The 26114-nt window shown below is 38.8% G+C and overlaps 1 protein-coding gene across 1 annotated transcript in view; it reads right to left on the bottom strand.

Moving 5' to 3' along the window:
* The window catches only part of KLHL2 (kelch like family member 2), a 168801-nt gene that overhangs the window by 69017 nt on the left and 73670 nt on the right, over positions 1–26114 (bottom strand). The window contains exon 5 of the mRNA XM_069556626.1: positions 5864–6026. Coding sequence (XP_069412727.1) covers positions 5864–6026 — 163 coding nt within the window. The remainder of the gene's footprint in view (positions 1–5863; positions 6027–26114) is intronic.

Here is a 26114-nt window from a genome sequence, read left to right as displayed (position 1 = left end):
GCCAGGTTCCTCAGAGTTTCAGCTGGTTTGAAAATGATAGAAAATACTTCCCCAAAGGTCAGTTAGAATCTATATTGAGCAGCTTCTCAGATTTTTAGTGTGGTGAGTGTTGAGATGTTGGAATGACTAAGAATCTGGAATTTATTGCTTCCCTTAAATTTGTTAGAAATTCTCACAATTCAACCACTGGTAACTTTTGTTTATCAGCAATGAAGGCTGAATAAAATTTGTATTTCAAAGTAAAATCCAACTTCCAAAACCATCTTTTACTGAGACTATTAAAATGCACCTGAAGTTGTAAGTTCAGTTTTTGTCTCCTCTGTATTTTCAGTCCAGCAAAAAAGTTCAAAGTCTTAATGATTTGGGGAATAAATTAAATATAGACATCACTCAAAACACATCAGAAATACGAGTCCACAAACCAGCATTCTCCAAACAAGTCCACACTCTTAAAGGAGATGTGAAAGTTTTCATTGTTAGGTATACAGCAAAAATAATTTCATGCAGCTTTTTAGCTAAGAAAACAACCACTCAAGAACATAACAAAGGTTGATTACAGTCCAGAACACCAGGCTTCAATATGCAGGTCATTTTGCCTGGCTGGTGTGGTGACCCTTGATTGTTCATGGTTTGAAGCTGTTCATAACCCTAGAAAATAGCATGGGCCAGGGCGTGGGGCTGGGACTGAAACCAAGGGAGGTGGGTACCAGGCTGGGCAGAGGAGACTCTCCTGCACTGCTCAGACCTCCTACCTTTTCCACCTGGTTTCCCACATTTTTCCTTTTTCTAAAGATGCTGATACTAAGAAAAACAAGCTCCATTCACAGAGACTCCCATAGAATATCTTCACTCTTCTATTATACCTGCACAATTTAACTATAATGAATACAACAGAGCTCATTCCCAATCTCCAACAGAAAGGAATGATGCAGATCTTGTGCCCAGAGCCCTAGTGAATTTTCAGAGGATAAGGATACTTCAGTCTCAACACACAGTGATACCTTGGATCAGAAAGTAGCCTGAGGTCAAGCAACTTTCTTCACTTTCCCACCCTCTCTCTCAACCTTCTTTTTGCCCCCTCCTTCTTTCCATGTGTGTATGGACTTCTATATGCATTAACTTGCTATTGCTCTTTATTTCTTCCTTTCCTTCTTTCTTGCCTGTATGTCTCAGACCCTACTTAAAAGCCTAGGAGAGGAGGAAAAAAGTTAACTTTTTAACTTCCATCTATTACCATTATTATGGAAATACCTTCACTCTCCTAGATCTAGTCACATGTTCTAATTTGAACCTGAAAGCAATTTAGGTGTCTGGGTAGGCCTTCTGGACACATAAGTACTTGAATTGTAAAAATAAATGACGAAGGGATTGAAAAACAATTACTATGGCAGAAACAGAGAACTCTAGGTATTTTCCTGTGTTAACTCTTTACCTTCTGTTTGCTTAAGATAAAAACAACATTCAGATTTTTCACTATGAAGAACAATTACTTCAGTTTAGTATTATACTGGATTATTTATTTTAGAAAGAGCATCCTGGGTGGCTCAGTGAGTAAAGAATTCTGCCTGCAATGCAGAAGACATAGATTCAATCTTTGGGTTGGAAAGATCCCCTGGAGAAAGGCATGGCAACCCATTCCAGTATTCTTTCCTGGAGAATCCCATGGACAGAGGAACCTGATGGACTATAGTCCACAGGATTGCAAAGAGTTGGCCATGACAGAAGTGACTGAGTACGCATGCACATTTATTTTAGAAAGTTTCCTGCAGCTAGTTATCAAAACACCAAAATTATGGAAACAGCCTGACTATAGGAAATTGGTCAGTTCAGTTCCGTCGCTCAGTCGTATCCAACTCTTTGCGACCCCATGATTCACAGCACGCCAGGCCTCCCTGTTCATCACCATCTCCTGGAGTTCACTCAGACTCGCGTCGATCGAGTCCGTGATGCCATCCAGCCATCTCATCCTCGGTCGTCCCCTTCTCCTCCTACCCCAATCCCTCCCAGCCTCAGAGTCTTTTCCAATGAGTCAACTCTTCGCATGAGGTGGCCAAAGTACTGGAGTTTCAGCTTTAGCATCATTCCCTCCAAAGAAATACCAGGGTTGATCTCCTTCAGAATGGACTGGTTGGAACTCCTTGCAGTCCAAGGGACTCTCAAGAGTCTTCTCCAACACCACAGATCGGCGCTCAGCCTTTTTCATAGTCCAACTCTCACAGCCATACATGACTACTGGAAAAACCATAGCCTTGAATAAACGGACCTTAGTCGGCAAAGTAATGTCCCTGCTTTTGAATATGCTATCTAGGTTGGTCATAACTTTTCTTCCAAGGAGTAAGAGTCTTTTAATTTCATGGCTGCAGTCACCATCTGCAGTGATTCTGGAGCCCCCAAAAATAAAGTCTGACACTGTTTCCACTGTTTCCCCATCTATTTCCCATGAAGTGATGGGACCCGATGCCATGATCTTCGTTTTCTGAATGTTGAGCTTTAAGCCAACTTTTTCACTCTCCACTTTCACTTTCATCATGAGGCTTTTAAGCTCCTCTTTACTTTCTGCCATAAGGGTGGTGTCATCTGCATATCTGAGGTTATTGATAATCCTCTCGGCAATCTTGATTCCAGCTTGTGTTTCTTCCAGTCCAGCGTTTCTCATGATGTACTCTGCATAGAAGTTAAATAAGCAGGGTGACAATATACAGCCTTGACGTACACCTTTTCCTATTTGGAACCAGTCTGTTGTTCCATGTCCAGTTCTAACTGTTGCTTCCTGACCTGCATACAGATTTCCCAAGAGGCAGGTTAGGTGGTCTGGTATCCCCATCTCTTTCAGAATTTTCCACAGTTTCTTGTGATCCACACAGTCAAAGGCTTTGGCATAGTCAATAAAGCAGAAATAGATGTTTTTCTGGAACTCTCTTGCTTTTTCCATGATCAGCGGATATTGGCAATTTGATCTCTGGTTCCTCTGCCTTATGAAATTGGTCACTGCAATTTTATTTTTTTTAAAGTATAAGAAATATGTAGATGAAATAATATGACTGAATTGCTCCAAAATAATACAAGGATTCAAAAATTCATTAAGCTGTAGATGTCTAATTTGCATACTTTACATGTTTACTTGTCTGCACTAAAAAGTTTACATAAAAAATAATAACATAGGAGAGAGAAGACAAGAAGCGTGTAGTTAAAATAAAATTATTCATGAATTGACAACTCTGTGTTGGGTAGTGAGTACTATTCTATTTTTGCATGGTTGCAACTTTTCATAATAAAAGATGCTGTAAAATGTTACTTAGAAACTTGTGCAATTTTAAGATTCAGATGCATGGTATGAAAATCAGTACATCTTTTAAAATAAGACTGATTAAAATTATAGTGTGTAAATATGATAAATCAAATTTTATTTGTAATTTTGTTGAAAGTGATAACTTTTTCATAAAAAATTCTTGGTATAATTATGTAGAAAGAGTCTGTATACTAAGATGTAGAGGTGTTGTAATTCTAATAGAAAATTGTTGACATTCTGTCATAAATTACATACAATAAATTTAAAACTGTAAAGAAGAGAAAAGAAATAATAAAATATTATTATCTTCTAAAACAGTTAAGTGAGTTGGTTCTGATGTGAATAAAACTAAGAGTTCTACCACAGCATGAGAACTATGTATGGAAATTTTTTGCATTAATCTTACTTTATTCCTTCTATCTCTTAAAACTCAATAACATTTATCAAGTATGAAGGACAACTAGCAGTCCAAGAAAGATATTAACTAGAGATTGCTTTATGTAGAAAAAACTATCCAAAAAAAAAAAATGCACAAAGCCTCCTTGGCTTTCATAGTATAAATCACTTAGAACAGGTGTATTATGTCTAGCAGTTAACAGGTCTAATGGATTTCTATTTAGCTGAAGAACAGAATTGGCTGCACTGGAGAACACATCAATAAATATAAATTTGTGTTTGATTTTCTTAAAATACCTCATCCCACTCAAAAGAACTATATGAATATTGCTACATGTTATATGTATTCTCCAACTTACAGAATTTATATTCTAAAAGTTTATCTGTAATTAAGGATTCTGGGACTCAGATCATATTTTCCCACTGAAACAATTTTACAAAGGGTAGTTAAGCCAATCAGGCCACACCAGAGAACTCTATAAATTTCAAAATTACTGGACCTGGTATGGTTTACTGCAGAATTTTTTTTTCCCCAACTAACCACTCTGTACTACTATTTCTTTGATAAATGCAATAGGGATTCTAAAAATAAAGCTCCTGTCAGATACTCTGCTTTGCCTGTGTCTATGTTCCTTAGTTATCAGAGTAGGCAGAGTGGAGCAGAGTTTAGATGAGGGGCTTTTGCATTTGAAGGGTACAGGAAGTTGGGGCCCTACAATTTACTAAGGGGCAGCAGTCTTGGAAGGTTCTTTAGTAACTTGCTCCTACTGTGTCTCACAGATACAGAGTGGAGATGTGGACTGTATCTTTCACCAGGTTTATCATCTAAAAATGTTTTGTTTTGTTTTTTTAATTAGAAACAATAATAATTTTTAATATGAATTTTTTAAATGTTTATAAACTCAGAGCTAAATAAATTATAGGTTACTCCTATGTACTTTAGCTACACCCAAAGCTGTGACAATAATCTGCTCTGTGACTGGACAGCCACAGGCCTCCGCCCACTATAGGGAGGGGATGCCACCAGGAGGTCCTGAAAACCAGCATTTAATCTAAGCAGAGGGCTGCCTCTAGTTGGAGTCAGCATTTCTCCTCTACTCACAGTCAAGTAGATTTCATTGCTTTGAAAATGTTTAAGCCAAAATCACTGCAGATGGTGATTGCAGCCATGAAGTTAAAAGACGCTTACTCCTTGGAGGGAAAGTTATGAAGAACCTAGATAGCATATTCAAAAGCAGAGACATTATTTTGCCAACAAAGGTCCATCTAGTCAAGGCTATGGTTTTTCCAATAGTCGTGTATGGATGAGAGTTGGACTGTGAAGAAAGCTGAGTGCCGAAGAATTGATGCGTTTGAACTGTGGTGTTGGAGAAGACTCTTGAGAGTCCCTTGGACTGCAAGGAGATCCAACCAGTCCATTCTAAAGGAGATCAGGCCTGGGTGTTCTTTGGAAGGAATGATGCTGAAGCTGAAACTCCAATACTTTGGCCACCTTATGTGAAGAGTTGACTCACTGGAAAAGACTCTGATGCTGGGAGGGATTGGGAGCAGGAGGAGAAGGGGACGACAGAGGATGACATGGCTGGATGGCATCACCGACTCGATGGATGTCAGTTTAAGTGAACTCCGGGTATTGGTCATGGACAGGGAGGCCTGGCATGCTGCGGTTCATGGGGTCGCAAAGAGTCAGACATGACTGAGCAACTGAACTGAACTGAACTAAAGCCACAAGTTGTTTTCCTGGATACAAGAAAAGCCACAAGTTGTTTTCCTGGATACAAGAAAAGCCACAAGTTGTTTTCTTGGATCCTTTGCAAAAAGCAGGGATAAAATGGGAATTAAATGACTTAATTTCATATGTAAATACTTTTTTATAACCCTATTAATTTGACAGTGTGAAAGAAAAACATAGGGATTCAATATTTGCATTAAATTATCTACTCTATCATTTAGGCCTAATATCATGTACAGTTTATGTTCTTCTTTAAAATTCAGAACTCTATGAGTATGCTTCAATTATGCAGTGCTATAATACCAGTAAAAGATTTTAAATGTATTTTTTTAATGTGCAGATCCAAAAATGAGACAAATTTCCAGAAATCACTATAGAATCATATTAGAAATCAAGAGTTTCAGATTCTTCCTGTCTCAAATTCAGTCAAGATTTATTCCACTTGCCTGCATAGGTGTTGGCCTTGTTTAGGAGGTCTGTGCATGCGTGCATATCAGCGAAAGCCCGGATTCCTAAGCAGTTGACAGGGTGAAGCTGAGATTCCAAAAATTCACAGCAAGTCTTCTTCACATCCTGTAACTGTAACAGACCAGCTGCTGGGAGAAGTACCTGTAACACAAGTGAGCATGCTTAGCTGACTGGCTAGAAGTTTACTCTTCATTGTGTCTACAGAGAGCTCAGGGATTCAGCCACAGCTCAATATCTGCACCCAGACCCCAGCATCCCATAGACAAGTAATGTAACCATTATTTGCAAAAAGGATGATGCCTCCTTCCAATCCCCATAATTTCTATGGAATCTTTCAAGGTCTCTTCTTGGTCACAAGAACATAAAAGACATCAGATTATATTAGATTAACAATTCTTTTCATAGATCTAAACAAATGTTCCTTTGAATTTTAAAAACGTAAATTATTAGGCTGCTAGGGGATGCTATGGAGAAGGCAACAGTACCCCACTCCAGTACTCTTGCTTGGAAAATCCCACGGATGGAGGAGCCTGGTAGGCTGCAGTCCATGGGGTCGCTAAGAGTCGGACACGACTGAGCGACTTCACTTTCACTTTTCACTTTCATGCATTGGAGAAGAAAATGGCAACCCAATCCAGTGTTCTTGCCTGGAGAATCCCAGGGATGGTGGAGCCTGGTGGGCTGCCGTCTATGGGGTCGCACAGAGTTGGACACGACTGAAGCGACTTAGCAGCAGGGGGTGCCTATGGTTCCATGAAAATGATTTTCTTCCCTTAGAGTAGTCATGAGATTCAGTGATTTGTGAAGGGGTGAGCACAGCGTAATAATACTGGAGTGGCTTGCCATGTCCTCCTCCAGGGGGTCTTCCTCACCCAGGGATTGAACCCAGATCTCCCACATTGCAGGCAGATTCTTTACTGTCTGAGCCACAAGGAAAGCCCACACCAAAGCTTCATCTTTTTGTTATTCCACTAAGTAACACCACAAACTACTTTCCTTAGTGGGGTAGAACAATTTAAAACTCAACAGGCTAAATGTAAGCAACTTCTCTGAAATATATGTGTTAAAAAAGAAAACAAAAGGAGTCATTATCTAATAACTTTTTAATTAATATTTTTATTTCAGTATCTCCATAAGACTGTATTAATTAGGTTATTCTTTGGGATTTAGCCAGTGTCTTCACTATAAATATGATATCCAACACAATTACTTTTCAAATAGGCCAATAATGGAAATATTTTTACTTGTACATAAATTAGTACAATGCTATGTAAAGGACCATATTGGAAAGTCAAATTGGAAAACTTTATAAAAAAGAAGCTGGCAAATCCTTCTATAAAAGCCAAAAAGGTGGGGGGGGGGGGCACTATTAGAACAACAGTCAATTTTAGAAAAGGTAACCTGGGCATATTAGCATAAAAATTAAGTAAGTTCTAAGTTCCTTCAGGAACTGATTTTCACATATTCCAAGCTGCAGCCCAAAAAGAAAATGAGAAAAGAGAGTAGTTTTAAATATCCTTCAAAATTTTCCTAAATGTATGCAGTAAGTCCTAAATGTAGAAGAGAAAAAGTGCATCCCTGTCTTTCTGTAATAGAAACTGCTTTATTTTCTTAAAGGAACCATAGCAGCTTTAACTCTCCGAGCTAAAAACTGTGTGTGTGTCCACATATACAGTCAAATAGTCATGAATTAAGGATGAAGAGGACGACTTTTTGTGTTTTTCAATTCAACTCCACCAACTAAATAACTTTTCTCTGAAAATTATGAGAACAGTATCTGGTGATAATGCCTTTTCTTTCTGAATAGGAGAAATAAAGTACAAAAACTCTGTTTATACTCAAATCTTTTCCATAATATGGATAGTGTGCTTCATTATGTTATGGGAATAAATCTCCATGGAAGGCTGACAATTTGCAAACTGGAGTTTTTCTACACTGGTATAATTATGCTCTGAAGCAACGTAAAGTACATTACATGATGCTTAACTGCACAGCCATTTAATTCAGCAAATACATATATTAAGAAAGTGGTCTTCTGTGTAAAATTCAATCTCTGTGAAACTTGTAAAAATGGTAATGATCACCCATCTAATCAGCATTTTCCCAGAGACGACATAGGGTAATATAGTATAATGCAAACTGCTTTGTAATACAGAAGATAGGAATCCTTGAGGGGGAGAGCAGGCAAGCAGAAGCAAGTTCACCCACACATTACTGGTGAGTGTGTACACTGGTTCAATTTCCATGAAGAGCAAATCTGTATATTTAATCAAAATTACAAATGCACATATCCTCCAATACAGCAATTTAACCTACAGATACACTGAAGAAAGAAAGTGAAGTTGCTCAGTCGTGTCCGACTCTTTGCAACCCCGTGGACTATAGCCCACCAGGCTCCTCTGTCCATGGAATTTTCCAGGCAAGAGTACTGGATTGGGTTGTCATTTCCTTCTCCAGGGATCTTCCTGACCCAGGGATCGAACCCGGGTCTCCCACAACGCAGAGAAACACTTTACCATCTGAGCCACCAGGGAAGCACAGATACACTAACCACTAACATAAGCAAAAAAGCTCACACATACACACAACATTCATTACAGTATTATTATGGGTAATAGCAGAAGTTATAAAAAAGCCTAAATACCCACCATAAGGAGATTGGTTAAACACTGGTGTTCATCCATTCGACAGAATACTCTGTATACAATAATGAGAAAGCTATATGAATAGGACAATTTCTAAGATATATTCTTACATGAAAAAAAAATCAGCAACTGGTGGATATTATGCTAACATACATGTTTCCCAGGTGGCTCAGTGGTAAAGAATCCAGCTGCCAATGCAGGAGATGCAGGTTGGATCCCTGGGTTGGGAAGATCCCTTGGAAGAGGAAATGGCAATCCACTCCAGTATTCTTGCTGGGAAAATTCCAGGCTGAGAGGAGCCTGGCAGGCTATAGTCCATGGGATTGCAAAGAGTCAGATGCAATTGAACACACAAACATACACGGTAACCTATACATATTCACTCACATTTATACATTTATCTATATTAAAAAAGCAGCTATAGTAGACTTTTAAAAACTTATTTTGCTTCCCTAATTTCAACTTCATGACTACCAAGTCTAGACCTATCCAACAGGAGACTGAAACTCATAAAACTGTTGAATTCCAGATCTGGAAAGGATATAATAAGTCATGTAGGCCAGGGATATAAAAGTTACCTTAATTGTTGCCCACATGGCTAGAAATTCACTTGGAGTTATTATGGTGGCAATACACACCATAAATGTTAGTAAAATGTAGAAAATAAATTTATGTATTTTCCTTTTATCAATAAATCCTTCAAACTACCTCAGCTGTATGATACAATTTTACTAGGACTAAACTTCGATAGAGAAGCAAAAATCAAAGCAGAAAAGGAAAGATATAGCCATTTGAATGCAGAGTTTCAAAGAATAGCAATGAGGAATGCCTTCCTCATTGATCAATGCAAAGAAATTGAGGAAAACAACAGAATGGGAAAGACTGGAGATCTCTTCAAGAAAATCAGAGATACCAAGGGAACATTTCATGCAAAGATGGGCTCGAAACAGGACAGAAATGGTATGGACCTAACAGAAGCAGAAGATATTAAGAAGAGGTGGCAAGAATACATGGAAGAACTGTACAAAAGAGATCTTCACGACCCAGATAATTACAATGGTATGATCACTCACCTAGAGCCAGACAACCTGGAATGTGAAGTCAGGTGGGCCTTAGGATGCATCACTACGAACAAAGCTAGTGGAGGTGATGGCATTCCAGTTGAGCTATTTCAAATCCTAAAAGATGATCTATCAAAGTGCTGCACTCAATATGCCAGCAAATTTGGAAAACTCAGCAATGGCCATAGGACTGGAAAAGGTCAGTTTTTATTCCAACCCCAAAGAAAGGCAATGCCAAAGAATGCTCAAACTACTGCACAATTGCACTCATCTCACATGCTAGTAAAGTAATGCTCAAGATTCTCCAAGCCAGGCTTCAACAGTACATGAACCGTGAACTTCCTGATGTTCAAGCTGGTTTTAGAAAAGGCAGGAACCAGAGACCAAATTGCCAACATCTGCTGGATCATCAAAAAAGCAAGAGAGTTCCAGAAAAATATTTACTTCTGCTTTATTGACTATGTCAAAACTTGACGTGTGGATCACAAAAAACTGTGGAAAATTCTGAGAGAGATGGGAATACCAGACCACCTGACCTGCCTCTTGAGAAACCTGTATGCAGGACAGGAAGCAACAGTTAGAACTGGACATGGAACAACAGACTGGTTCCAAATAAGAAAAAGAGTATGTCAAGGCTATATACTGTCACCCTGCTTATTTACCTTATATGCAGAGTACATCATGAGAAATGCTGGGCTGGATGAAGCACAAGCTGGAATCAAGATTGCCGGGAGAAATATCAATAACCTCAGGTATGCAGATGATACCACCCTTATGGCAAAAGTGAAGAACTAAAGAGCCTCTTGATGAAAGTGAAAGAGGAGAATGAACAAGTTGGCTTAAAGCTCTACATTCAGAAAACTAAGATCATGGCATTTGGTTCCATCACTATTTGGCAAATAGATGGGGAAACAATGGAAACAATGACACGACTTTATTTTGGGGGGGCTCTAAATCACTGCAGATGGTGACTGCAGCCGTGAAATTAAAAGACGCTTACTTCTTGGAAGGAAAGTTATGACAAACCTAGACAGCATATTAAAAAGCAGGGACATTACTTTGCCAACAAAGGTCCATCTAGTCAAGGTTATGGTTTTTCCAGTAGTCATGTTTGGATGTGAGAGTTGGACTATAAAGAAAGCTGAGTGCTGATGAATTGATGCTTTTGAACTATGGTTTTGGAGAAGACTCTTGAGAATCCGCTGGACAGCAAAGAGATCCAACCAGTGCATCCTAAAGGTAATCAGTCATGAATATTCATTTGAAGGACTGATGCTGAACCTGAAACTCCAATACTTTCTGCATCTGATGCGAAGAGCCAACTCTTTCGAAAAGACCCTGATGCTGGGAAAGACTGAAGGCGGGAAGGGAAGGGGACGACAGAGGATGAGATGGTTGCATGGCATCATTGACTCAATGGACATTGAGTTTGAGCGGACTCTGGGAGTTGGTGATGGACAGGAAGGCCTGGGGTGCTATAGTTCATGGGGTCGCAAAGAGTTGGACAACTAAAACTTCAATAGCTCATAATTATTAAATTAATCATATACAGCTTCAAAAATAATTATTAATAACAACTGGCTCAGGTTTACTAACATGATCCCTGGTGACCATCAGTCACTTATGATGAAAACAGGAAAAGTGACCAGCTAAAAAACCAACCAAACAAAACACACTCAACTTACAGATGCCATAACCCACAATGGGAATCAAACAGCTGACTGTCTCTGAGCTGGATGCTTTGGGATCAAGTCAAATCAACCCTCCTAATTTGTCTGATGAAGAATCTTAATCCTAGAGAGGCCAAAAGATCTGACCAAGTTCCATAGCCTGTCAGAAGACAGCTAGTGCATGCTGTAATTGCTTAGTCGCCAAATCTTGTCTCTTTGTAATCCCATGGACTGTAGCCAGCCAGTCTTCTTTGTCAATGGGATTTTCCAGGCAAGAATACTGGAGTGAGTTGCCATTTCCTCCTACAGGGGATCTTCCCACCTCAGGAATCGAACTTGCATCTCCTGCATTGGCAGACAGGGTCTCTACCTCTGCGCCATCTGGGAATAGGGATATATTCAAATTCACTAACTCTTTGGTCTAGTGTTCTTTCCACTACCTTCATACCCATCTGTAAGTATGAAGTGCTTGTCTAATTTCTAAATCTGCAATACTGCATTTTTTTGTAAAATAAAGATGAAGGGCTTCCCTGGTAGCTCAGTGGTAAAGAATCTGCCTGCCAATGCAGGGGACGTGGGTTTGATCCTTGGACTGGGAAAATCCCCTGGAGAAGGAAATGGCAACGTATTCTATTATTCTTGCCTGGGAAATCCCATGGACAGGGAAGCCTGGCAGACTATAGTCCATGGTGCTGCAAAAGTATAGGACACAACCACAATAATAATAAAGATGACAATCACTTCAATTGCATTCTTGCAGTTGCTTCCATTTACTGAGCAATTACTATGTCAGGCACTTGAAAGGCCAACAACATCTCACTGAAATGCTATGTGAGTAGCTGCCAGCAGAAAGCTTCTTAGAACTTCCTGAAATTGGTTTTGTTGTGTGTTTTTTTTTCAAATTTTTAACTTGTGGTTGGTTGAATCAGCAGATGTGGAACCTGAAGATATGGAGGGCTCACTGAATTGAAAGAGATGAATAGCTAATGACTAGGACATTTGTTCCTAATATATTTAGTGTAAAAAAATCTGATTTTTAAACAGTCCCCTTTTTGTAAGCACACATATACATGATCACAAAGACAGTACTAGAGGAATAGTCCACAACTGTTATTTGGGATTACCTCTGGTTAACAGTAGTATGGAGGCTTTTCTATTTTCTTCTTTTGATTTCTATTTTCTAAAATTTCAGTAGTAAATCTGTACCATTTAAACAGTCACATTCTAATGAAAGTCAGGGAGAAGCAAGTAAAGAAATGCCTTTCTGGGAACTTTCCTGGTGGTCCAGTGGTTAAGAATCCACCTTCCAATGCAGAGGATATGGGTTCAATCCCAGGTCTGGGAACTAAGGTCCCACACACCACGTAGCAATAACTGAGCCTGCGAGTCACAACTAGAGAAATGCCTGCGTGTCACAACTAGAGAATCCTGTACACAGCAATGGAGATCCTACCTGCCACAACTAAGACCCAATGCAGCCAAAGAAAGAAATGTCTTCCTGGATCTCTAGAATTCTAGCCAATCTCACAATTGTAAGGGGAGCTGTTTATTTAGTGACTACCACACTCACTAGGGACTACCACAGTTTGGCCTGTCCTCTGAGTACTGTGAGGTTAAAAGACCTTTAGTCTTTCTCAAGATAGTGTTTTGTAGAGCCTTAAGAGGTTCTACACGTTCCTCTTCTTGTTCATATGAATAGCATCTCTATAAGTGCTCAGAGGAACATGATAGCTGATTAAATAAACTTAACTTCATATGTTATCATTTTGTTAAGCAGAAAAAAAATTTTCCATCTAGGTATATTGATTTCCAATATATGGAGACACATAAAGCCTAAACATCTTATACTGTGGAGATGTTTTCTGTAACGAACAAAAGTAGGGGGAAAGCTACCACTGATTCCTGCAGACAAGTGGAACATCAGACACGAAACACACTCAAGCCAAACAGTTAGCACCCATATGACATCTTACACCAGCTGCACATTTTAAAGTAAGAAGCTTCCATCCTACTTCACATTATCTGACAAGCCAAATTACATATAAGATGTCTTGCTTAGACAAGTACACGCCTTCTGCTTGGCTATTAGGATATGCAGTTTATTTTTGGCTTGGGCACCTACTCTATAGAGTGAAATAATTTATGTAGTAAATCTTTTATCCTGAGCCTTTAAGGGATGATATTTAGAAGACACTACCACAGGGTCTGATTATTCCACAGATGTAAGATTTCCAGATGTCTGAGAATGATGCTTATATGATGCTCACAGCTCAGTCACTGTTAACATTACAGTTAGTGCACTGCCAAAAAGCAAATTTTTATTAATTTTGCAACCATCTTATAACCATATCAGATGAACCTGTTTGTTTAAGGTGCCAGGGTCTTGTATGCCAGGAATAATGTGAAAACAAGGAAAACAGCTATCCAAAGGGCATGAGCAGAGAGTAGAAACTATCCCCAAAGTTAAAGAAGCTGTATGTTGTTAGACTAAAAAAGCCTCATTAAGAAATATAACCTATAACTTTCCTTAGCATACCTCTTCTAAAATCTGGGATTTCCCTGGTTGTCCAGTAGTTAAGGTAGTGGTTAAGGTAGTTCCCCTGGAGGCTCAGATGGTAAAGCGTCTGTGTGCCTGCAATGCGGGAGACCCGGGTTTGATCGCTGGGTCGGGAAGATCCCCTGAAGAAGGAAATGGCAACCCACTCCAGTACTCTTGCCTGGAAAATTCCATGGACCAAAAAGCCTAGTTGGCTACAGTCCATGGGGTCACAAAGAGTTGGACACAACTGAGCAACTTCACTTTTACTTTCTTTCCAGTGGTTAAGAGTCTGCTTGCCAATACCATAGACATGGGTCCCATCCCCGGTCCGGGGAGATTCCACATGCAGCACCGCAACTACTGATTCTGTGCTCTAGAGTCCAGGAGGTACAACTACTGAAGCCCATGCACCCTAGAGCCCTTGAGCCCATGCTCGGCAACAAGAAAAGCCACCACAATGAGAAGCCTGTGCATTGTAACAAAGTAAACCCCACTGGCTGCAATAAGAGAAAGCCCATGTGCAGAAATGAAGACTCAGCACAGCTGAAAAATTAATACTAGAATTTTTTAAAAAAATAACAATTAAAATCTCCCTTTAGTCCCCAAGTTACAAGTAAGTCATATGCCACAACTTTATTTTTGTAATTGGCTATGTGACACACCTTGCACATTTATTCATAGAAACAGTATTAAAAACAGTTACAAACCACAACAGCAATGAACATTACTTCTTGATGGCTATGACCTCAGGGGGCAGTAGGTGCAATGAAGGAAGAAGAAAGTTTCCTTCCTCTTTGTGGGATGTAGGCCTGGCTGGGGACAGTTTTGAAATAGGAAATGTTTGTCTCTGGCATCCTGCCACCTCATTCGCACTGTGCTGTGTGTGTGTTCAGTAACTCAGTCGTGTCCAACTCTTTGCGACCCCATGGACAGAAACCCACCAGGCTCCTTTGTCCATGAGATTTTCTAGGCAAGAATACTGGAGTGGGTTGCCATGTCCTTCTCCAGGGGTTCTTCCCCACTCAGCGATCGAACACACGTCTCCTACGTCTCCTACATGGGCAGGTGGATTCTTTACCACTGAGCCACCAGGGCTTCCCCTCACATGCACTGCTATGTCTCAAAGCCCTAAAGCTGGGTCACAGGCAGCCAGCTCTCTGCTCTGTGCACCCAGCTAAGATTTTACACCCCAATCTGTCTTTCCTGCTAAGTGTTTCATTTCATTCTCTAAATACACCTACTTCACCTCCCAGTACATCCCATACCCAAGCTTCATCCCTTGGGAGAGCTACTGCCAGCAGGGTCAAAAGAAAAAACATCTTATTATTAATTCCTACTTAGAGTTAATAACATATCACCTTCCAGGAAAAATTTCTTCCAGAGGTAAAAGTTTTACAAGCAGCTCACTCTTATGCAGAACATATTTGTAACTGATGTCATTTCCAATGATATTATAACTGAGGGGGAAAGGCAAAGGGAGCACACACACACAAAAAATATGGGAGCAATACAGCTTTCAGACAGAATGAAAGTCCCTCTTATACTACCCTTTTCACGGCTGCTGGCTCAAATTTACAACGAAGATAGCATCTGCCTGCAGAGTTATTGAAAAAATTTTAAAAACTGGTCAACCATTCAACACCGCCTGACACGACCGGAGAAGCACATTAGCGCTGATTCAAGGCTTCTGTTCTTTGAACATTCAGTCCCATTACAACGAAATGCTACAATTTATTCTCCCTCACAAGATGACATTCTATGCCAGATCATTCACAATAGACATAAAATTGCTTTCTTTTCATATCAAATATTCTAAAAGTAAAAGATATAATCAGGGACAATTTGGAAAAAAGCAACACAATATACAAAAATAGGAAATATATTTGATACCTCACTAGCCATCAAATAAATATAAATTAAAATGAAAGTATTTCATGACTATTGATTAAAGACGATTAACATCAAACATTCAAGTCAAGGTATAGTAAGCCTTGGCCCTTAGCTCATTTCTGCTGTCACTGTAAACCAGTCAGTTCTTTTAGAAAGGAAATAGGGAACAGTTATCAAGAGTTACCAAAAAATAAAAGTTTAAAGTCTTTGGCCCTGAAAGTATGTTCTGGGATTCTACCTTGAGAAAACAGTTCAAAAAAAGAAATAGGCTCTATATCCATGAATTCTACTTTAGCATTGCTTATTAGAGTATGGGGGGGAAAACTAAAGGTTTAACAGTACGGCAATTTGCTAAATTAGGCTACACTCACGTAATGAAATATTATAATCAATGACAATGAAGACTAATAATGGTTGAACACACTAATATTTCTAAAATATTTGCAACAAGATACAATCATATTATGGGCTTCCCTGGTGGCTCAGAGGTTAAAGCGTCTGCCTGCAATGTGGGAGACCCGGGGTTCGATCTCTGGGTCCAGGGGAAGATCCCCTGGAGAAAGAAATGGCAACCCATTCCAGTATTCTTGCCTGGAGAATCCCATGGACGGAGGAACCTGGTGGGCTACAGTCCACGGGGTCGCAAAGAGTCAGACACGACTGAGCGACTTCACTTTCACAATCTTATTATAAAAGTAAATGAATATACAGCTTTAACCTACCGTCACATTAGAAAGAGTTTAATGGACATCAATTACATTTGCTTTGATCTCAAGGGAACATAAAACAGTGTTGAACAAACCAAACACTGAACATTCCCACATGATTCATTTTTCCTGACACACAGTGGAATAAATAAAGAGGGCCTTCCAATGCCAGCTTGCCTTCCTGCCCTTGCATCCATCATTTGCAAAATTGGCAGCTTTGGATCTGAATCTAATCTTATCTCTAAGCACAGAGAAAGTCTTAGCTCTAATTAAGCAGCTCAATCCACTGGACATTTATTTCTGCCCACACTGATGTGGCCCTGGACACTGATGCTCTGCTGTCCAGACCCAGTTCTAGCTCACGTGATGCCTAGATGCCTCTATCTAGGGCTGTTATTCCAGTGGACCCTACAATACGATGCACTGACTACTTCTCCAAGAAACTAAAATCGTGCTCAGAAGATACAGAATGGTTGTTCCTAGGTACCTTCCTCCTGTCCTGCCAGGACTTCTTGCTTGTCTCAGCCTCTATTTATCACACAGGGCCAGCCTATCTTACAGGCGTTCCCTCATTATTCATCTGATGATTGTTTATCAAGCTTCTAAGTAATACCAATCACTAGTCTAAGTTCCAGGGATTGGGAAGTGATCAGCCACCCTAGAACCTGGATTCTAAAAGGGAGTGCTTACATTTAGAAGGGGCATGTGGAGTTTTCATCACTCAAGTTCTTCTGCCCTTCACAGTGGTCTCTGGATCTCAGAGTCTAAAGTTCACAGGTATGACAGCACTTAGGAGCCATAGATATTAATCCCCAATCTGTTACTGAGTTCCTGTACAGCTTCAGGGGCAGAATGGAGTTATATGAAAAGAATGGAGAATGGAAACTACTCACAAGCTCCAGAGTCAGAGAACTCTGGCCTTGAAGGGTGTATGAGCAACATACTCACTGTGTCACCCTAGAAAGTCAAACCAAAGTTGCAATTATTTGATGTGTAAAAAAAGAAAAAAACAACCCTCTGTCCAGGATGTTACAAAAACTAAATGAGGTCAGCATTTCAGCATTTAGCAAAGTAACTGGAACACAGAAGGCAGGTAACCCCCTCTTCCAAAATGGATATTTCATTCCAGTTTTCCTATCATTACTCAGAATTAATCCACTTTAATCTCCTCTCCTTTAGTCTCTCCTCTCTAAAATCAACACAAACAAAAAAACATGACTGCTGATCTCTCGAAAACTGAACGTATGTTTTACTCCTATAGGTCAAAATTCTCTTCTGTATCTCCATCAGATCCTCCAAGATTCTTCCTTTCAACAACCTTAGAATTTTACAAATAATTACCTTCAAAACCAGAACTTGACCTGGTTAAATCATGGCTGTGAGGTTGAGGCCTCAAGTCACTACCTAAATAAGAAAACAGGAATTGACAAGTGCCCACTGGCCTCAAAAAAAAATTTTTTTTAATTAAATAGAAACAAGTTTAAAAGGCCAAGATTATCAGTTAACTCAAAGAACAGACTATCTCTTAACATCGGGGACTAAGGACAATTCTGACTTTTCAAAGATGCTGCATATATTTACAACTATGAATGATAATCACCAAATTAACTACCAAATATAACTGTCAAAACGGGTTAAATTCATTGTCTCTTTTGTGTGTCAGTCATCTGGCCTACAAACAAACAATCATCCAAAGCATTATAAATACAGGATTGGGTTAAACTTTCACTCAAATGTGCTTGAAAATCGGGAAATTTTAAGTGAAAAATGAAAATCTCAATATGATCCATTTGAGAAGTCCTTTACCAAGGGTTCATTATTTTTCCACCAACAAATATTTCTTCCTTGTTCCAAAATCTGTAATGTTGATTAAAATGGGAAAGTATTTTATCCAACCATTACTGTTCAGTAGGTTCCAAAAAATAGTTAATGGGGAACAATTTCACATGTGTAATAAAATAAGGCCTTAAGCAAGATCTCTGTCTGAAAAGAAAAACAACGGGGTCACGTGATGGCACAGCATGACTCACTTATATACTACACCCTCCTCTTCCTCTCCTTCTTGCTCCTTTTGTCTATGCCTATTATTTTTCCATCATCTTTCTAAATTGTTTTACATTATTCAGAACATCCACAAATTACCAAATTTATTTCAATGGGATTTTTTTTCAACACTGAAGAGATTGCCAATTAAAGCTTTTTTTTTTTTTGCTAAATATAATGCTAAATCAAAACTCTCTCTCACATAATACACTCTTAATCCTTAAATAAATAACTCTTTTCAGGTACACGTTATTTTTCATCAGAAATTATTCTATACTCTCTCTTCTCAACTCTGTCTGCAATCAATATTCATACATCATATCTCAACTTTGTTTCTCAAAGCCTAGACATAAGAAGAGATTCTAAAATAAAATTAAATCACTGTTAAAGAAGGAAAAGGGAGAAAATACATGATAAGAAAGCACATGTGAAGCAAACCAAAGGAAAAAAAAAACATATTTAATAGGCAATTAAGTAACACCATCCATCTTAATCATAGTTTCTACCTGACCCCAAACAGCACTTAAATTGTAGCATTATTGTTAATGTTCCTTATCAGAGTGCTTTAAGTTTTCTTCATAACAGCCAAAAAACTTTAAACATATGTTCATCAACATAGTGAAAGTAAAAGTGTTACTTGCACAGTCATGTTCAACTCTTTGGAACCCCATGGACTGTGTGTAGCTCACCAGGCTCCTCAGTCCATGGAATTCTCCAGGCAAGAACACTACACTGGGTAGCCATTATCTTCTGCAGGGGATCTTCCTGACCAAGGGATGGAACCCAGGTCTCCTGCACTGCTAGTGGATTCTTCATCTGAACCACCAGGGAAGCCCTTACCTGTATACATGGAAAACTGTGATAAATACACACAATAGAATACTCAGCATATTTATTAAGAGAAACAAACTACTGGAATGTGTGCTAATTAAGTGACTGTCACAAATGTTATGTTGTGCCAAAAATGTCACCCTCAAAAGAGTACATTCTGTGTGACTCTATTTATATGAAGTTCAATAGGCAAAACTAATCAGTTATAATAGAAATCATATCACCCTAGATTTGGGGTAAGGGATTTACAGGGAAGAGGCTTGAAATTATAAATGCTCAATATCTTGATCTGGGTGTGGCATATGCATTTGTTAAAACTTAGCAAACTGAAAAGTTAAAATCCATGGAATGTAAGCTATAGCCCATAAAGTGGTGGGAAATGATTGCTTAAAGCAAATGCTGAGATTAACCAAAGGTCAATGGAAGGTTTTTATAAATTATAAAACATTTTAATGGAAAATAATAATCCTATCTGATAGAATCTAAAATAAGAATGTAACCCCTCTCCAAAAATCAAACATATTTACATGACCAAATTTCTACACTAGTTATTATAAAGTTAATTTAAAACAGCAGCTTATAAATACATGTTAGTGACACAAAGTAAAATAACTGTAACTTATACATCCTAGGGGAAGGCACAAGTACACTTAAACTAGAGGAGCACATTAATTTTACTAACAAGGTTCAAAAGGTAAAAAATTTTATGTAAATAATGCTAGGGTTTATAAAACCTTTGGCTTATCTCAAACCAAATATGCCAGAAACACAGATAAATTAAGAACTCCAGACTAAGCACCTAAACTGATTTGGTGAGACAGACCTTTCCCTCACACTTGCCACATGCCTGATGCAAACATGCTATCTCCCATGCAGGCTCCATACCTAAACAAGAGCCAAAGTTCAAGGGAAAAAAAAACCCACATGATAAGGATTTTGACTTATTTCTAATTTATCTCATCCCTGCTCAAATTATTCAATATTGTTTATAAGATGCTAAATCATAATCAGGGTAGACTTATTTTTTATTCATGAAGATATATACCTCGTATATACCACATGAAGCTTCTTGAAACATGAACTGCAAAATGATTCAACTGTTCTGACATCTTCAAAATGATTCAACTGTTTTGACAATCTTCAAAGATTATATATTTCAATGATATGAAGCTATAATAAATAACATAATTACTAATGCTTCTGGAGTAACTAGCTTTTCTCCAAACAAGAACTTAACAAACCACTTCAAGTGTGATATCCCTCTAGTTCTATAGGATGTTCTTATAATAAAGCTTCTAGATTTTTTCAAGCTAGCTGACCCCAGTGATTTTTTCCATATTAAATTTTGAAAAAGTTCTTTATCTGTTCTGTATCTTAATGTATATAGAGTAAAACATAATTTAGCTGGCATAACTAAAAACTGGATGTTCTCACTAGTCAAATATTTTGATTAAAATTATGAGGCTTATGGAGTTCTAACTAAAAACACAACAAAATGCAACTAAGATCAGACTCAAGCTTCCCTGGTGACTCAGATGGTAAAGAGTCTGCCTGCAATGCAGAAGACCTGAGTTCGATCCCTGGGTTGGGAAGATCCCCTGGAGAAGGAAATGGCAACTCGCTCCAGTATTCATGCCTGAAAACATCCCATGGATGGAGGAGCCTGGTGGGCTACAGTCCATGGGGATGCAAAGAGTTGGACACAACTAATACATAAGCTCAAAACTCAACTGTAAGTAATTTAAAATTTTACAGTAATTTTTATTTTTATTTATTTATTTATTTTTTACTTTACAATACTGTATTGGTTTTGCCATACATTCACATGAATCCACCATGGATGTACATGAGTTCCCAATCCTGAACTCCCCCTCCCATCACCTTCTCCATATCATCTCTCTGGGTCATCCCAGTACACCAGCCTCAAGCATCCTGTATCGAACATAGACTGGTGATTCGTTTCTTACATGATAGCATACATGTTTCAATGCCATTCTCCCAAATCATTCCACCCTCTCCCTCTCCCACAGAGTCCAAAAGTCTGTTCTCTACATCTGTGTCTCTTTTGCTATCTCGCATACAGGGTTATCATTACCATCTTTCTAAATTCCATATATATGTGTTAGTATACTGTATTGGTGCTTTTCTTTCTGGCTTACTTCACTCTGTATAATCGGCTCCAGTTTCATCCACCTCATTAGAACTGATTCAAATGTATTCTTTTTAATGGCTGAGTAATACTCCATTGTGTATATGTACCACAGCTTATCCATTCATCTGCTGGTGGACATCTAGATTGCTTCTATGTCCTGGCTATTATAAACAGTGCTGCGATGTACACTGGGGTATACATGTCTCTTTCAATTCTGGTTTCCTCGGTGTGTATGCCCAGCAGAAGGAAACTATAAGCAAGGTGAAAAGACGGCCTTTGGAATGGGAGAAAATAATAGCAAATGAAGCAACTGACAAACAACTAATCTCAAAAATATACAAGCAACTTATGCAGCTCAATTCCAGAAAAATAAATGACCCAATAAAAAATGGCCAAAGAACTAAATAGACATTTCTCTAAAGAAGACATACGGATGGCTAACAAACACATGAAAAGATGCTCAACATCACTCATTATCAGAGAAATGCAACTCAAGACCACAATGAGGTACCATTTCACACCAGTCAGAATGGCTGCGATTCAAAAGTCTACAAGCAATAAATGCTGGAGAGGGTATGGAGAAAAGGGAACCCTCTTACACTGTTGGTGGGAATGCAAACTAGTACAGCCACTATGGAGAACGGTGTGCAGATTCCTTATAGTAATTTTTAATGTTAAAGAAATTCACCATGTTTTGCCTCTATATAATAACAATAAACTAAAAGTATCACTATTCCAGTAAAGTGATAAAATACTAAGTTAACAGATATCTAGGTATTAGAATGTCAGATAAATTCACTCCAATAAGACTTCCATTGCTATACCATAAACAACCACTAACCCTAAAGGTTTGATTCAAAACATTTTTACTATTTTTTAAGTGTTAATCATGTTTTCCAAGCATATCATCTACCAAAAATCCTTTTAGACACAAGGCACTTACTCTCTATTTCCTAAGAGAAACAGAATTTGAATGGAAAAACAGCAAGCATTCCATAGATTCTGCTATAAGTAACTCCAGCCACCACAGTTAAACCAATGGAAAAGGCTGTTATAAACCAAAGATAGAAAACAGTACCGCAATCACCCCAGAGTACTATCTCCACACTAATCCAAATATACAAGACTTGTTGGGTGGAGAGGAATCAATAGTAAATTATGACTCTTTATTTCAGGGGATCACAAATATATGCTGATTATAAAGAGTGGAAATATAAAGAGTAAGGGAAAGATGACATGAGCACTTTTTATACAGTGATCCCAAACAATCTCAAATGAGTTTCTCCTCAAGGACTCAAGTCCTTTTACTGCTGTTGAATTTTCTGGCTAACATCCATTGTTGTTGTTTAGTCACTAAGTCTTATCTGACTCTTTTGAGACGTCAAGTATGTAGCCTGTCAGGCTCCTCTGTCCATGGGATTTCCCAGGCAAGAATACTGCAGTGGGTTGCCATTTACTTTAGCACGAGACCTTCCCAAACCATGTCTCCTACATTAACAAGCAGATTCTTTACCACTGAGCCACCTAGGAAGCCTGACTAACATCATAGAGCATCTTAGTATTTTCAGAAGTGTTAGCTGTGACATTTTACAGCATTTCTATGAGGTAGTGAATCATTATTAGCCTCATTTAATAGCTGTACATCAGACCAAAAACATAACATCTTACTCAAAGCCATTATTGAAGTCGATAGTGAGTTCAAGATTTCAGCTTTGAATTCTAATAGGAAAACTATCAAGAGTCCATTGACCCATGAAGTTTCCAGCAAACAGTCAATCTACAGGTTCCTTATTATCTTCTAAGTTGTTCAACGATATTTTAAATATGCAGTATTATATACTCACTAAATAATTTTATGCTAAAATGCCACTGTTAACATCTGGTAAACTATTCAGTAGATGTTTTTTCACATTGGAGATGAGCTTTCCTTTACTAAACTCCTTTAGTATTTGGGCAACTTCCACATGCGGGGCTGAGAATGGAAAATGATCATTCAATCAAAATAACTAAGGGCAGATCTCAAATATGACTGTAACCAAGCTTACACCATGGTTATGAGTGTAGTTACAGTCTCTCTCAGAGCAAATTATTTTATAAATTATTTTGACATAAGGCGTATGAACAGTATGAAAAGGCAAAAACATAGGACACTGAAAGAGGAACTCGCCAGGTCGGCAGGTGCCCAATATACTGCTGGAGATCAGTGGAGAGATAACTCCAGAAAGAATGAGGAGATGGAGCCAAAACAAAAACAACACCCAGTTGTGGATATGACTGGTGATAGAAGTAAAGTCCAATGCTGTAAACAGCAATACTGCATAGGAACCTGGAATGTAAGGTCCTTGAATCAAGGCAAATTGGAAGTGGTCAAACAGGGAATGGCAAGAATGAACATCAACACTTTAGGAATCAGTGTACTAAAATGGACTGGAATGGGTGAATTTAACTCAGATGACCACTATATCTACTACTATGGGCAAAAATCCCTTAGAAGAAATTGAGTAGCCATCAGAGTCAACAAAAGAGTCTGAAATGCAGTACTTGGACGCAATCTCAAGAACGACAGAATGATCTCTGTTCTTTTCCAAGACAAATCATTCAATATCACGGTAATCTAAGTCTATGCCCCAACCAGTAATGCTGAAGAAGCTGAAGCTGAATGGTTCTATGAAGACCTAGAAGACCTTCTAGAACTAACACCCAAAAAAGATGTTCTTTTAATTATAGGGGACTGGAATGCAAAACTAGGGAGTCAAGAAATACCTGGAGTAACAGGCAAATTTGGCCTTGCAGTAGAGAATGAGGGATCCCCTGGTGGCTCAGATGGTAAACTGCCTGCAATGCGGGAGACTCGGGTTTGATTCCTGGGTCAGGAAGATCCCCTGGAGAAGGAAATGGCAATGCACTCCAGCACTCTTGCCTGGAAAATCCCATGGACAGAGGAGCCTGATAAGCTACAATCCATGGGGTCACAAAGAGTCAGACACGACTGAGCGACTGGACAACAACAACATCCTGTTGCAGGGCATAAGCTCGAGGGTGAGAGGGCTTTGGTAACTGCAGCAGGCGGGCTCAGCAGTGGCAGCTCACAGGCTCTGGACTGCAGGGTCAGTAGTTGCGGTACATGGGCTTAGTTGCTTCATGGTATGTGGAATCTTCTCGGGCCTGGGATGGAACCTGTGTCCCTGCACTGGCAGGCAGATTCTTAACCAGTGGACCACCAGGGAAGCCCTTAAGTTTCCCAGTTCTTGCTGTACTTTAAGAACAAGCATGTGTCTCTCCAAGCAGCTGGCTGTACTTAATTTTACAACAAAATACTGGCATAATTTGCATAGTAACATGTTTGGGGTTCAATATTTAGGGTAAACAAGTGCTCTTTAATAATTTCTCTACTTCAACAGCCTTTTCTTGATTAAGTGCTCAACTGTATCAACAGGCATCCTACCTACTGTGGAAGCCCTTTCTGTAATTCCCTCCTTTCAGTAACAGGCTGAAGTAAAAGGCTCCCTCCCTCAAGTAAAAGGCTCGATAATGACACACCACTGACACTTCTGATCTCAAACAGACATCCTAGTCTACACTACCAAGAAAATGGACACAACCACGTTCAATTTTCTGTCATACTGCGGCTGCTGCTTCTGCTGCTGCTAAGTTGCTTCAGTCGTGTCCGACTCTGTGTGACCCCATAGACATCAGCCCACCAGGAATTCCCGTCCCTGGGATTCTCTAGGCAAGAACACTGGAGTGGGTAGCCATTTCCTTCTCCAATGCACGAAAGGAAAAGTGAAAGTGAAGTTGTTCAGTCGTGCCCAACTCTTAGTGACCCCATGGATTGCAGCCTACCAGGCTCCTTCATCCATGGGATTTTCCAGGGGAGGATACTGGAGTAGGTTGACATTGCCTTCTCCCTCTATTGTATTGAGGTTGTGTTAAACATTCCAATGTGTTTCTCTTGAAAAACTCTTGCTTAAATTCTGTTCCTTTTGAAAAGGGATGAGCTTTTCTATCTCAAATAATTTCAGTTTATGCAATACACAAGTTTCATGAACTGTTTAAAATCAATCCATTCAAAATTATATCAGATGCTTCTTAAATTCTGGTATGATAAAAGTTTTATTGTAGACAAAACATGCAGACAAACTCTCATAATATTAATTTGGGAACAAAATCATTTACTTACATTGGCACTGTCTATTAAGAGCCTTACCTTTGTTTTTCACACTTAAATCAAGTGAAAAACTCTTATCTACCTTTAGCAAGTCAAAACAAATACCCAAAAGCTGAGAAGTAAAAATGCATGTAACAAAACCAAAAAGTTAGCCATGAAGTGAATGCTTTTAAAAAGTCAGTATCCTTTAGGATTCTTCAACATGTTAATCAACACATCAAATGAAGAATACAAAACCTTCAATAATTTGGGGGATACAAAAAGGTTTTTTTCAGTTATAAATGTGCTTTTATTTTTGAATTCACAAACTTTTTTAAGTAACACTAGTAGTTAATGGCAACTTAATAGGTGTTGTGTGATGCTGAACTAATTACTTAACCCTCCTGAGCTTCATTTGACAAATGGAGTAGTAATACCTATCTACTATGCTGATGAATATCCACAAAGACATATGTAAAATGCCTAGCATACAACTGAAAATAAACCCATGTAAAAACGCTTCATACACATACACACACACACA

Source organism: Ovis canadensis, chromosome 17 (genome assembly GCF_042477335.2).
Source record: "Ovis canadensis isolate MfBH-ARS-UI-01 breed Bighorn chromosome 17, ARS-UI_OviCan_v2, whole genome shotgun sequence".
Classification (NCBI taxonomy): Eukaryota; Metazoa; Chordata; class Mammalia; order Artiodactyla; family Bovidae; genus Ovis; species Ovis canadensis.
The sequence above is the reverse complement of the archived record's forward strand: the minus strand, read 5'-3'. Positions and strand labels throughout refer to the sequence as shown.